General features: G+C 37.2%; 1 protein-coding gene across 1 annotated transcript; it reads right to left on the bottom strand.

Moving 5' to 3' along the window:
* Nucleotides 1-471: 471 nt before the first annotated feature.
* Nucleotides 472-8,106, bottom strand: LOC109062399 (solute carrier family 35 member B1). The gene is given in 13 exon segments (XM_042720980.1): nt 472-1,271; nt 1,317-1,381; nt 2,224-2,377; nt 2,468-2,574; nt 4,120-4,246; nt 4,334-4,494; nt 5,541-5,571; nt 5,651-5,665; nt 5,667-5,690; nt 5,692-5,776; nt 5,951-6,058; nt 7,983-8,082; nt 8,085-8,106. Coding segments are annotated over 12 exon segments (987 nt in total). The 3' UTR covers nt 472-1,271; nt 1,317-1,328.
* Nucleotides 8,107-15,452: the final 7,346 nt, after the last annotated feature.

The raw sequence follows: 15,452 nt of genomic DNA, 5'->3' as shown, positions 1-15,452 counted from the left end.
ATATAATACTATTAAATATGAAGTGTCTGTATGTGTGTTGTTTAATTAATTTGTTGGACTTGTTTTGTTTGATGGAGAGCTTGTTAATTAGGCTAATAAGGCTGTGTTATTAAAACGAATTTATAAAACTAATCAGAAATCATTAAAACCACTGGTTCACGGGTTACGATGGCGCTGCTGAAATCACATGACTTTGATTAGCAAGGGTTTCGAAGCTTCACAAAGCAGTTTTTTGAAAGCGTCCACCACTTCTTTAAAAGGTGCTATTGCGAGCAGACAGACCACAAACCCATTCCTGTCTAGGGTCTGTGTTTAATGTCATTTTGGTTGTTTTTCTCTCCCTCCAAACAGAGAAACATGATGCTGGCAGACGTTCCCCGATGACAGCTGGTCAACGAAACATGATTGAGTATCCATTTTATTTAAACACCCATTAGGATTCTAAACAGATCGTTTCATAGAGATGCTGAGTAGAATTAATCTATAAAATTCCATTTTTATTCTGACATAAGGTTACAGTATAATGCAGAGGATATTTTTTGTAAAAAATAATGCCAACTTTCTTAATATTTGTTTTGCTGACTTCAAACTAGACACATGAATATAAATATGACATCTGGTATGAAAAAGCCATGTTTTGACAAATAATTAATCTATACATGTGTTTGTGCATTACATATGCAAAGTAAACACCACACACATACACTTATTGGGGAATGCAATGACAATCAGACGTTCAACAATTTACTTCCTAAATTATGACTACAATAAAGGCAGAACACACCTGTCTGACTTCTCAAATGTCTAGAAGGTGTATATATAGAAATGTGTAAAAAGTAGTTTAAAAATTCAATGGTTGGCTCGCTGGACGGAGTCTTCCAGGAAGTACAATCAGCTGTAGTGTGTCTACCTTTTATAGACTCCAATTTTAAATTGGATCTTTATCTTTATTCAAACTTTATCTTTTTGATTTCGCCTCATGAGCATGACAGATTATGATTAGGCACAGACACACATTTGCACTGTCCCTCTGTTACCATGGATACCATTTTGCAAGATGATGGTCAAATATATCCCATAATTAAATGTTCAGAACATCAGCATAATAACAATATTGTAAGTGCTAAAACATCATCTCTGAAGTACACCAATGATGGAGTTAGTGTGGTAGAGTTTAGAATAAATGTATATGTTTGTCTCGGGTTCAGACGCAGACATACATGTGCGCGCACACACAGACACACACACACACACACACACACACACACACACACACACACACACACACACACACACACACACACACACACACACACGGTTTCCAGTGTTCAGTGTGTCGTCTTCTTAGGAGACTTTCCAAATTTGGCATCCAGTCCAAGGCCTGAAAGACAGAGCACAGTCATGGTTGAGCTTATTATATATCTGTTCACTTTGGTCATACAGCTCTGGACTGATTATTAGTCATGCTCAATATAGAACTATTCAACTTTAACAAGCTCAGAAGTACACGACTAGTCAAAAATGTGGACATGCATGACTGAATGTGTATGTTTCTAATCAACATTTTTAATCCAAACCCTTATGCTCAAAAGCTGCAAATGAAGTTTGTAAACAAAAGTAAATTGTACCTATGTATAAATGTCTTTAACTGTATTTATTTAGTTAACTAAAACTATTTTATATTGTTAAATTATAATACCGTTCAAATGTTTGGTGTCACTAATATTTTTTTCCTTTTAGAAATTAATACTTTTATTTAGAATTTAAGATTTATAAAGTGATAGTAAAGACATTTGTAATCTTACAAAATGTACATTTTTGAAAACTTTTTTATTCATCAATGAATCCTGAAAAATGTATTACGTTTCCACAAAAATATTAAGCAGCACAGTTTTTTTCAACATTGATCAGAATAAGTGTTTCTTGAGCATCAAATCAGCATATTAGAATGATTTCTGAAGGATCATGTGACACTGAAGACTGGAGTAATGATGCTGAAAATTCAGCTTTGGCATCACAGGAATAAATTACATTTTAAAATATATTAAAATAGAAAGCAATATTTCTGAAACAGGCTTGTTGAGCATAAAAGACTTCATTTTGAATCATAGTGTTTGTGTGTGGGTGTGTATTACAATATATATATATATATATAATATATATATATATATATATATATATATATATATACACATAATATAGTTTTGACAAGGTATCACTCACCGAGAAAGACGAGGAAGGTACCAAACCACTGCATAGCACTGATGATGTTCCCAAACAGCAGCACAGACCCCAGGATGGTGAAGAACTTCCGTGTCGTTGTGATGATGGAACAGGTGAGCGGCCCAAAATACACCACAGTCATGAAGATGAAAGTCTAGGTGAATAAAACCCTGGATTATCACCTCGTTCTCACTGAGACGTTGGAGTCTACATGAAAGATATATTATACAAACAACAAACCCACCTGTCCAAGAGCACTGGTGATACCGAACAGGAGGATATTATAGATGATGCCGGGATAGCGGTCAGCAAATGACAAAAACCCCCACACCTCCCCTGACCAAAGCACAACTATGCAGAAAGAAAGAGCCAGAGATCATTTTCTTAGTAGACGGTTTGTATATTGTTAGATTTGAATTTCTCATGTTAGCTGCAGTGAGCACATTCTGCTTTTTTGAACCTCATTTAAAAGTGTTTATTATGCCATAACGAGGTTGGCAAGTAACTTTACTCACATTTGGGCTTGGCAAAGTGTTAATTCTGGACACTGTATTATTTTCGCATTTGCTGTAGTTGAAAGAGAAACTTTACAAAAACTATTCATTATTTCTGATGACTTCAGAGAGCACCACAGGACAGCTCTGGTTTCATAATGAGCGGTTTGGAAGGAAGGAAGTATGCTGCATGTGTGATGAGATTAAAGATTAAAAGTGAGGAACAGATGCCTTTCAGAGCTGAGGCAGACAGACTGAACAGCTGCTGGAGATCAGCAGGGTTGCTTCTGTCAGGCCTGAAATAATAACAACAGCAACACTAACCATAGAGCCAGAGCTCCCCCTGCTGGAGGAAAATACACTGATGGAAATACTATTTAAATTAATGCAGGGTATTCAAATGATATCTAAATAATGTATAGATTTACTCTGAAATGGCTTAAAATGATGAATAAGGCAACAGAATACACGACATGAGCACCAAAATGATATTTAAGCTTTCTCATTTTATGCACCAACATGATAAAATCGTAATAAACAGCGAAATACTTTTCAAACATCTGGTATTTAGTAAGATTTTTTTTTAAACAAGTCTTAGTCACCCCGGCTGATTTTTATATGATCATACAGTTAAATAAATCAGCAATATTGTGAAATATTATTACAATTTAAAATAACTTGTTTCTATTTTAATATGTAATGTATTCCTGTGATGCAAAGCTGAATTTTCAGCATCATTACTCCAGTCTTCAGCATCACACGATCCTCCATCCTAATATGCTAAATATTCTATGCTAATAATAAATCATCTAAATAATGCTTATTTGGTGCTACACAAAAATTTCTTCTTCTTATCATTATTAATGATAAGGAAATTCATGAAAACAGTTGTGCTGCTTAATATTTTTATGGAAACTATAATAAATGTTTTTATTTTTATTTTTTTTAGGATTAGTATTAATACAGAGTTCAAGAGAAAAGCATTTATTTGAAATATATCAACATTTTGTAACATCATAAATATATTTATTGTCAATTTTGATCAGTTTAATGTATTATTGCTAAATAAAACTATAAAAAAAAAAATTATCTTACTGCCCCAAAACTTTTAAACTGTAGTGTATTTATTATTATAACCGCCACGCAGGAAGTGATTCACAGAAATAAAATCAAGTTGTTTTTTAAATACTGAGTTTAAAATCAGACACACTGCAAAATATTTTAATCAAATATGCAGAAGTCATAAAAAAGCTTTGAATTTTCAAATATATCACCCAGATAGAAGAGTTAACAGATATTCAAGTGATAAACATTTATCCTTTTATCTTTAATAACCAGTACTTTCACAAAGAGAGTGCCAGTGTTGCTATAATTTAACAAGTCTTTCTTTTTAATAACTTACTTATTCCTAGGACCAGTGTGGACCACATGTTGATGTTCAGCATCATGTGATTGGCTCCCGTCTGGTACCGTGCCCTCATGTGGTCCTGAGCTACACCTGTCAGCCCATCCAGAGTCAGAGACAGCAGCTATCAAACACACATGCATCAGATCAGCTTTAACCAGAGAACAAGATATGGTATATAAGGGAAGGAATGGAATTAAGAGAGACCAACCAGTAGCATCTCTCCAATGCCAAATGTGTGTTCATCTGATGTGCTGGAGCCTTTGTTGGGTTTGTAGAGGAAGAGAGCGACCCCGGTGACGATTAGAAACACACACAGATACTTTGCCATGGGATATTTCTTCCTTAGGATTGTGACACCCAGAATCATCACTGTGGAGACAAGGGGACAAAAACACAATGAGAAGACGTGGTGAACACCATCAATCTGCAGGCGTTTCTGCTGGGTGTTAAAAAAAGATGTGCAAGAACAAAAGAGAAGAGTGTGCCATATGGCCAACAAACACAAAGTCAACAAGTCAAAAAATATGGCCATACGGGAATATATGCTCACAGCTAGTCATTGAACATATGAGGCAAGCATACATTTTGTAGTCTAAACAAAAATACATCCTGATGAGATATGAATAAAAACTACACTGACCAAAAAAGTATTTGGATACTTAATGGATACCATTTTTTGGAAATTCACTTTTCTTAAGATTATTTATAACGATTAGTAAAGAACACTGGAGTTAGTGTTTGTGCCAACTTTCTTTTCTTTTTTCTTTTTTTTTTTAAATAAAGGCCATCTAAATATTTTTTATTTATTGTAATAACTCTTTTATTATTTAGTGATACTTAGTGATACTTACCCACTGTGTAGTCTTTTGTACACTAACATTCAAGCATTTGGGGTTGGATTTGTTTGTTTATATATATATATATATATATATATATATATATATATATATTGGTCTCTAATAACTGTTTTTTATCTTAATGTATTTTAAAATGATGAAAAAAGTGATGGCAAAACTGAATTTATTTACTCCAGTCTTCAGGGTCACATGATCCTTCAAAAATCATTGTAATATTCTAATATGGATCTAAAAACTACTTATTTTTGTGAAAACTATGATGCAGCTTTTCTAGATTCTATGATAAAAAGAAAAGTTGAAAAGAACAGCATTTCATTAAAAAATATATTGTTTGCATGATTATATTTTTTTTTGTCACTAATTGAAATATTTAAAGTATTCATTTCATAAAAAAAAAGCTTGCTGACCTTAAACTTCTGAATGGTGGTGTATGTTCAAATGAAACTGTAAATCCTTAAAATCCCTTTTATTTTAATGTGAACTACAGTAAAAACAAGCCCAGCATGTTCCACATTCTTTCCCTGTGTTTGTGTGATAAAAACAGATCAAGATACTCACCTGGAATAGGTTTACAGGATTTTCCCAAAACCTAGAAAGAACAAAGACTCATGAGTGTGATGGTTGTGAGGAAGAGAATCAGATATTCTCGAGTAGAGATCTGTGCAGACCTGTGTGGGGTAGTTTGACCTACTGCAGGGCCGAGTTACTGGGACACCATGGCACCCAGGTAAGACAGAGAGCACATGCCATACAGCCAGCTTCTTGTGTGGTCCTGCTTTGAGCCCTCAAAAAAACTGAATTACTACATACACAAAACAGAGAGAGCATGCTAAACTTACTTGTAATTTAGATTTTAAACACCTGCTGCAGCAACATTTATGTGCCATAACATGATCGCCACCCATTCAATACAACAAACGCATGATCTCCACACATGCAATCACGCCACTCATGCGAATCTGTTTGACTCACAGAGTCTGGCGAAAGCAGCATTGATGATGCACTGGATGAAGACTAGTGTGGTGGCATAACGAAACTTCTCCTTCTTCCCCGCTTGACTGTAGTCTCCTCGCGTGCTGGATGAAACAGAAGACAGAGGCATTGAATTGTGGGATTGAAGGGAACAGCTGTGTGGAACAAGGAGACTTCATATGACTAACAGTAGCTGGGAAAGAAATTGTTGTTTAGAGCAGCGACTAATTTTAGCGCTTGATAAAAATATTCTTCAGGATGCTGCAAGGTCAACTCATCTGAGGGGGTTCAAAACAGTGTGTAGAGACGAAATGGTTAAAAACATGGCAATATGATCTGAAAAGAAAGACACTGCTTGTTCATCTGAAACAAATTATCACACCAGATTTCAAAAAGAAAAAGACATTGTGCTGGGTTGTGTTCCTCAGAGACACACAAAGAAAAACTTTCTTAGATTGCTGACATTGTCTTGGCTATAACATCTGTGGTTCAGACAACTATTCACTTCTAACTTACAAATACAGTATTGAATGTAGAATTTCATTAAAATTATGAATGTAGAATTTCATTAAATAAAGCCGGTTCTCTGATCAGCAGTAAATTCCATCAGGTGCGTGATTTCACATAGAGCAGCTGTTACTACACAGAGCCGTTGTTAACTGACAAGCTGCGCAAATCCACGCTTAATTATCAGCCGATATTTATCGTGCACCCCTAATATACAGTATATAAATGGGAATATATATTTGAATATATATTCCCATTTTGTTCCTGGTACACATTTCAGTTTAAAAAATCATTACTTATTCTGTAGTTTCCTCTTAGTTCTTCTAAGTATAACGAATTGACTCTAGTGCAGTTTTTTTTTGTACTAAGTGAATAGACACCGGTGCATATTTATTATATTTATACTGCGTCATTCTAGATCCTTGTAGTAATATTTTGAATAATCGTACTAGTAAGATTTTCATTTGAACAATAATGTAGCCATTTGTCACATATAAAAAAAAAAATAATAATAAAAACTTAACTAGTAAGATAACAAATGTTACTAGTAGCTAACAACGGGGGTCGACACGGCAGAGTCTAAATAGTAGTATGTTCCTAAATCTGGAACAAAATCTTGTATGAATACGCACTAGTAGCTAATGAATAATTACTAGTAAAATCAGTAAAGGTTCCAGCAACAACTGGAGAACACACTAGTTGAATTATTTGGGGAACTTCTGATTAGTATCTAATAAAGAGTTACTAACCAAACTGAAATACAGACTCCTAGGTAACCTACTAGTAATTACATTTATATTATATTACATTATGCTGGTAGATACTAGCTATTTTAAAGAAGGTGGTTCTTAATGAGGGGGCCAGTGGCATAAAACTACTTAGACTAGTCTTAAAAAAATTAGTCATCTAATTTTTTTTTACTTCAAAAACTGGTCATAACTTTCTAAATCCAGTTACAAAAAAAGGTAGATTGCCCCAATTTAAATAAAGAAAAGTAAGACTGACTACCCTCCTGACTTGTTTATGCAAACTGGCCCCAGGGGGCCCTAATGTCTTGATTTTTTTAAAAGTTGGTTAAAGTAAAGATGTAAAATTAAAACTGATAAATACATTTTTGAGTTTATTTATCTTTCATTACAATAGAAGCACCAAAGGTACATATCGGCTTAGATAGAAGGGGCTTATTTTGCAAATATTGTTTGTGGTACAAAGACCCCTCCTGGAGTCGAAAAGCAGGCGTATATGCTGGAGCTGTCAGGCTGCAGGTCTTCATTGTCAGCTCTCAAGGTGAAATAGCTGAAGAGTCGTTTCCACTCTCTCTAACGTTACTTACAATTGCAACCACATGTGCAGAGAGTAATTTAGTTACACAATAACAACTACGGAGTAATTAAAATGAATTAAAGGTTAACATGAGTAGACAAATTAATGGGGGGAAAAATACAGAAGTGCAATATCTCGTCAAATGAATCTAGGTCTAGTAGTCACGCTCAAATGCAGTGCTGTCTGGTAACTACTCACATTGTCTCCTGCAGTATCCCATAGTAGAAGTAACACACGAACACTCCGCAGAAGAAACACACGATGAACCGGAGCCGCTCGTTCTGCCAGAGAGACGGTTGCTCGCTGCCTTCCCGGCGGCCATGCTATCGTCCAGGCAGTCCCCTCGGTATGGACACGGACACCGCTCCGCTCCCCGCACCCGCGCTCGCCTGCGTCCCGATCCACTCTACCGGCGCTCGGGAGCCCGAAATGATGACGCGACTCTAGATTCCCCTCTTCTCTGCTCTGATGATGAGGCTCTTCCTTCCTCTGATATTACATCTAAACGTTATAGTATGAAAGCGACTTACAATCACAACGATGTTACACTTCCGTAACAATGTGTTTATTTGCTTTATGCAATTTACAGATCAGTAACGTTAACGTAAATGTTCCGAGCGCAAGCTTTGTCCAAATAGCCGCATCCTGAAACCGACGTGCGGGTGAATGCAGGTAAACACGCGCCGTTTGTTTTCCAGATGTTGCGAGGGAAGCCTAATTAACTAATTTTCTGCTCGAGATGCTGAGTTAACGGTCTGTTGTTGACATTAGTATTTCTGAGGCTGCCTCTAATAAATCTTTTCATTTTGACGCGTCAGATTACAACGAGAGGAGAAGGACCTACTCCAGGTACTCTGCTGATATGCCTGTTAACTTATCAGGATCGAAGAGAGGAATAAAATACAGAATGACTCCAGGAACAGGTCGTTATTTGCTGAATCGCGTTGACTTCCCTCCCAGCGCAGGTTTTGGGCTCAGTTTCTGTGCATTACTGACAGTACACGGCTTGAATTTTATGTGGGTAGTAGATTCAAGTCGCTGTAAACAAATCTGTGGGGCCTTTCTTGAAATAAGCAGTTAGGATTTTTACGTTGCGGTATGTGTATTACTTGGATTGGTCCAAATAAGCAAAAGCTGACGACATGCAGCCAATCACATGGCTGGGATCTTTTTAAGGAGGGCGGGGGCATATAGAGTTCCTCCGCATGCATCACGTGTACGTCTTTCTCATTCATGCAAATTTGAAATCAGAATTCCAATTCCAAGTTACATTTAAATGTACACAGTGTAATATTCATAGAAAGACAGACATACAGACAGACAGAGAGACAGACACTCGACAGAGAGAGACGCGAGAGAGAGAGAGAGAGATAGATAGATAGATAGATAGATAGATAGGATAGATACTATAGATAGATAGATAGATAATTGTGAGGACTTATGCGTCAAGAATGCATAATTATTAAGCGTGATATACAGAACAACAACCAACACTCTTATTTCTCTGCACTTCTCATTTATGTTCAGCCCAAAACTGAGTAACATAAATATACAATATAGAAGACAAAACAGGATTGGTGTAAACAATAACTGTACTCAAGACAATCAATCTGAGAACACATGATGTCAATAAAACAGCACCCTTACAGACCAACAAGGTAACGAGTCAGAACTTAAAAAAACTGCATGGATGATGCCAAGATTGAGACACAATCCATGCAAATATATGGGATAATAACAGTGCTTTAAATGACAGCAAACAATAATTGCTGGACGTGTCTCGTTCTTTTATGATATGCACATATTGTACCTGAATTGGCATGAATGGCAGCAAACTTGCTTGTGTTGTTTTTTATGTGAAGTGTTTGTAGAACCATCCTGTGCTCAAATGAACTGTGGGTAAGATTAGTAGTCAGTCTGAAGTGAAATTCAGTAAAAACATACAGCACACTTATCAAGTGTGTAGCAAAATAAACCCTTAATGGGGTCCCGTCGGTATTCTTATCTTACACCAATGTAAGCGTCAGCGGCCCACAATGCACGAACACCTCAGAATAACAAGTAATAACGGCCTCTGCCTTTCCCCTCATACATTTATAACTGAAACACAATTTCTCTGGATCAGTGAATCTCAACAGAATCTATTAAGAAAATATCCCATCATATTTTAAAATCCAAACGTCTATCTTGTACCTATTTATAATACATAAACATTTTATTTATTTTTTTAACTTTAATACAGTAAGAAAATATGAACCCTTACTTGTCCTACAATTATGACCACACACAAAAAATATATCTTTTGATTTGTGGTGACGGGACATTTTTGACAAGCTTGGTAAGATTATGGGATAATAGCACTTCACTGAACATTTGGAGGCATTCGTTAACAACTTCAGTTCAGAGCTGTACTTAATGTCTAAATGTATATATTGTTGACTACTAAACAGACAATTGCTGAGAGTACTATCGAAACAGTCCCCAGCCTTCAAAAACACTGGCTGATGAGGAGACTCTATGGTCTATTACTGCCCACTTTTTATGGTTGGGGTTTAAAACAAGTCCAGCATACAGTAAAGACCTGTGTCTGTAAATACTGGAATTAAGAACACACGACGGGGATTATGAACCACAACTCTGTAAAACTCATCTCAGAGTGGGTCAGGCTTATACAACACACGTCCTGATAGGACAAAATCTGTTCAGAATGACTACTATCTGACAGAGCTAAAAATATATTCATAACACAGCATGATATATAGGCATGTCAGTATTGTTTTATAGAAATCATAGGAAAAATATAGCAAATAGGTAAACTGCTTATAATGTGAAACGAACGATGAATTGATCCATACAGTGCACAAGTTTTAGAGTGTCCTGAGGATTGACAAAAGGTTGCCAACAAATCTACTCCACTGCGGCACGACAGAGTCACACGACGGAATCACCCACCTTTCCGACGCCTTCTTAGATCCGTAAGAAAAGTTCTCACATTGTTGTTCTTCCATCATGATTTTTCCCCTCTCTGTGCCGATCAAAACGATGCACCCCAGATACTGAAGTGGTGGCTCATGAGCAGTTTCTTCTCGCTGAGGACGCTTTGATTTCAAAATGTTACGTGATGAGATGGACAACCATACTTTAGTTTTTTCTTTTCTCGTCCTGAATGTCGATCCATTACCACCAAGAGAGGTGAGTCCGGCCTATGGGTCTCTGGGAGGTGTGCCGCTCACAATAAACCCCCCCACAGCATGTTCCCCGGTGTCTGGCAGGGGCCCGACACAGCACTCTGAGCCGAAACAGCCGTGCCGGGTGAAACAGGACAGGCCACGATAATAACCAGGTCCATAGAAGGCAGGAGGGGCTTGAGGACGGGGGTGGAGACTGACAGGACAGAAGGCGGAGCCACCGATTGAGGTGTGAAGTTCACCTTGTTAGGGAGTCAGGACAGGAAGGCTGAAGAAGAACGCATTTCCATTGGGACATGGCAAATGGCTGAAAAATAGGAGATTGATTGCATATTACTAGTATACATACATCATATAGTTGTAATCACAAGTCATAATAGTAAATCTTTTTTTTTTGCTTAAATAATGCCCATAGCATTAATACTGCTTATAAAACATGTATCTATTGGTACATTTTTTAAAATACAGAATTTAGACTTGTATAATTCTTAAATAAAAAAAAAAAAAAAAAAAAAAAAATTAATAACACCATTAATAACACTAATTAATGTTTAAATCCGGGATTCTCCAACCTGCTCATGGAGAGGCTACCGGTCCTGCAGACTTCAGTCCAACACAACCTGACTGTAAATTATCAAGTAGCCCTGAACACCTTGATTAGCTGCTTCAGGAGTGTTTGATTGGGGTTGGAGCTGAAATCTGCAGGACAGTAGCTCTCCAGGAGCAGAGTTGGAGACCACTGCTTTACACTTTAGTTTGGGGACAAATTCTCACTATTGACTATTAACTATTACTTTTGCTTTAATCAACTCCTTAATTTGCTGCTTATTAATAGTTAGAAGGTAGTTGTTTCCGTTTAGGTATTGGTTAGGATCAAGGGATTGTAAAATATGGTTATGCAGCCCATAAGGCATTAATATTGTGCTATTATAAGTACTCATAAATGGCCAATAAGCTAGTAATATGCATTCTAACAAGCAGTTAGTTAGTAGAGAGAATTGGTCTCTAAACTACAGAGTTACTGTTTTCTGTTTATTTCCTGTCTAACACATACAGTGGTTTGTGTTTGTGCTAAACTTACATGGCCTCCTCAGACACACGCACTCTCTCACAGCCCTCTGGAGGTTCTCTCTGTATGAAAAGCGTTACGTCTTGTTTGGGACGAGGAGAAGATGATGGTGGCTCAGAAATACATAGAGGAAGGGATGAGGACCAGGCGGACAGAGCGGCCCACCACACAACCATATCAGCTATACAACACAAACACCACACAGATAAAGACAGTCATCAGACACAATATATATTAAACAAGTAACAGATTTCACACACAGAAACTTCCTGTCATTGTGTGATAAAATATGAATGATCGTCCCTAAGAGCAAGTTCAGTTTGTGCTATTTTTTCAAATTGTTAGACCCTGAGCACATCCATCTTTGGCCGTCTTGTCTCAATTTGACATTGGAACAATGAAATATAAGACTTTTATAAAGTCTGTTTCTTATATACAATTTATATCATATACTGACCGGCGTCTGTGATGGTGCAGGGAGAGTGTGAGGGGGGGCAAGCTGGGCAGGAGAAGGGTCGCTCTGTGAAGCGCTGCTGTACCTCTGAGCTGGGACGGGGGCTCTGTGACCATCTGGCACCTCAAGAATCTAAACACACACAACAACAAAAAATTTAAAAAAAATCACACGGGTTTCAGATGGTTCTGAACCTAAAACAGTAGATCAGAAACACACATACAAACAAATACACACTGACTTTGTGCTGTTCTTTTGTTTGTTCAGATACAAAGACTTCCTCCAGCTCAGATTTAGTCCTTCAACACTGCGTCTCAGTATGGGGGCCAATCGTCGGCTCCAGTGGAATAAGCAGGCACATTGTCTGCACACACGCACACACACACACACACACACACACACACAAGACTATCAATGAATATATGATGAACTGACTTTACCGAAACCTAACCTTTGTATTGTCAACACACTGTTTCCTGTTTATTACTGTAAAGCTGCTTGGACACAATCTGTATTATAAAAAGCGCTATTATATAATAAAGGTGACTTTATTATAAGGGTGACATATAAACCAATATGTGTACAAGTACAAGCTGAAAGGGAAAAAAAAAAGTCCATGCTGTGTATGTAATGTAACCTGAACACGCAATACGATTGTCCTGCATGTGTGTAATATAATAAGCATGCATAGCATACAATGCACATAGATTTATGCATACTGTCACCTCTAAATATACTACTGTACAAAGAGAGCCACCTGCCACATAACCAGCTTTTATGAGTGCGTGTGGCTGTAGCTCACTGACACCATCTAAGTTAAAGCTGCTCTGGTTTTTAAATCTCTGTTGCTAGTGAGATGTGGGCCAATCTGAGAGGCTTATCTCATAATGGACTGATCATAAACAGAAGCACAGCCTTTCTAATGCCCCCCACCTATTCTGTTGATTGCTCCTGAGTGTCACTACTGTAAACTAACAAGCTGGTCATAAACTACACTGATACGTTGTTTAGAATTGTTGTTGGTGTATACATTTCGTGTTTACCGTTTGTACTTCCAGGCGTGCGTGTTTGGCTGTTGTTGAACGTGTTGGTTGTGATGTGGTCACAGTCCATGGCAGGAGTGTTCATGGCTGGAGCGTTTCCTTAAAGTTTCTGTCTGTTCTTCTTTTCGCCTTTTCTGTAAGGACTGGCGAAGCTTAGCAACCTGAAGGAGAGAAATATGAGAGTTATAGTATCAGATGTAAACTTATAAGGTGCAGAGAAGAGGTGAAACCAAACTGCAATGCCCTTTGTGCTGACCTACAATAAAGGTTATACTTTCTGTTCAAGAGTAGAGTATTCTCTGTGGATATGCTTATAAAAATCAGCTGAGATACCACAGAAGTAAAATGAGTATATAATAGAAAATCGTTACAGAATGGTTCCTGAAAATGGGTGGAACAGGGTGGCCCGGACTGATCTGAATAATGGGTCTAAATAATAATGGTTTATTAATTGATTGCTCTCAGGAAGTTTATATTATTTATGGCAGCAGTGGTGGGTGATATGACCAATATTTCTTAAGTAATTTACAATCAATTTTTTATCACATAATTGGTACACTTACTGTTCAAATGTTTGAGTTTTTCTGTAATTAAAAATGTCAACTTATTTTTTTTTTTTCCAGAAAAAAGACCACATTAAATGTAGGTAGGACAGATTTTGAAAAAAGCTCTAGCAAATAAGCACAGCTAGCTTTGGAAAGCATAAGATCCCACGCCTCACACTGCAAATCAACTCTCCAAAGCCAACGCCTCCTCCAAAACACCATGAACACCTCACAGGCAGTACCAGACGACTAACCACCAAATGAAACGCTGTTCCAGATCACACTCATGTCTCATTTCACTGGTTAGAAAACATGACCGTACAAGTGCGAGTGATAATAGTACAATAATAGTGCCTTCCATTCTTCTCGGTCTGTCTGCAATAGGCGTAATGAATTGCAACTGATGACGTGATTATGTCCTGTGCTACAGAGGTATGCAAATGTAATTGTTTGAACCGAAATAATCTAATTTGGTCCAAACAGTTTAGTTGTCCTACAACGCCTTCCACCAGAAGACATAAAAATATATAATTACACATTAAATACATTTAGGCGACATTATGTTAGTGATTGTTATTGAGCTGTTGAAGAGACTTTCATCCAGCCTAACAAAGACTGTCTATTTGAACCATTCACCACTACCCTGGCCTTTAAATTGATCAATAGTGTACAGTTAAAGACATTTCTAAAGTTACAAAAGATCTTCTTATTTCAAATAAATGCTGTTCTCTTCTGAATTATTGTTTTCATCAGATAATCCTGAAAATCATGGTTCCCCCCAGCACAAAAATATTAATATCTTTCGCACAGCCTGTTTTAACATTGATAAGAAATGTGTCTAGGTAGCAAACCAAAAAAAAAATCAAATAGACTGATTTCTGCAAGGATTCATTTGACGCCTGAAGACTGGAGTAATGATTGCTGAAAATTCAGCTTGTTCAATCAACAAGGAATAAATTACATTTCAAAATATATTACAATGCAAAACAGTTCCTTTTAAATATAAGAGCAAAATATGCAGCCTTGGTGAGCATAAGAGACTTCTTTCAAAAGGACATGAAAAAATCTTTCCAACCCCGGGTCCCCAAACTTTTCTGAAGGTAGTGTGTTTAATAAAGCAAACAAACATTTCCAGTTAACATCAATTACTTACCTCTCTCAGGTGTTCCAAGCGCTACCACCATGTATGCCGAGCGCCTATTATGACCACCACCCCCCGTCTCCGCCCGCCCCCCGTGTCTCCTCTATCCAGGACTGGAGTCTAAAGAGAAGAAAGAAAACAAGCTTACATTTGATGGCATTTTTAAAGTTACTAATTATACAAGGCGAAGAAAGCTCACACCCACAATGGTTTCTCAGCGAGACATCA

This window comes from Cyprinus carpio, chromosome B3 (assembly GCF_018340385.1).
Source record: "Cyprinus carpio isolate SPL01 chromosome B3, ASM1834038v1, whole genome shotgun sequence".
NCBI classification, from domain to species: domain Eukaryota; kingdom Metazoa; phylum Chordata; class Actinopteri; order Cypriniformes; family Cyprinidae; genus Cyprinus; species Cyprinus carpio.
The sequence above is the reverse complement of the archived record's forward strand: the minus strand, read 5'-3'. Positions and strand labels throughout refer to the sequence as shown.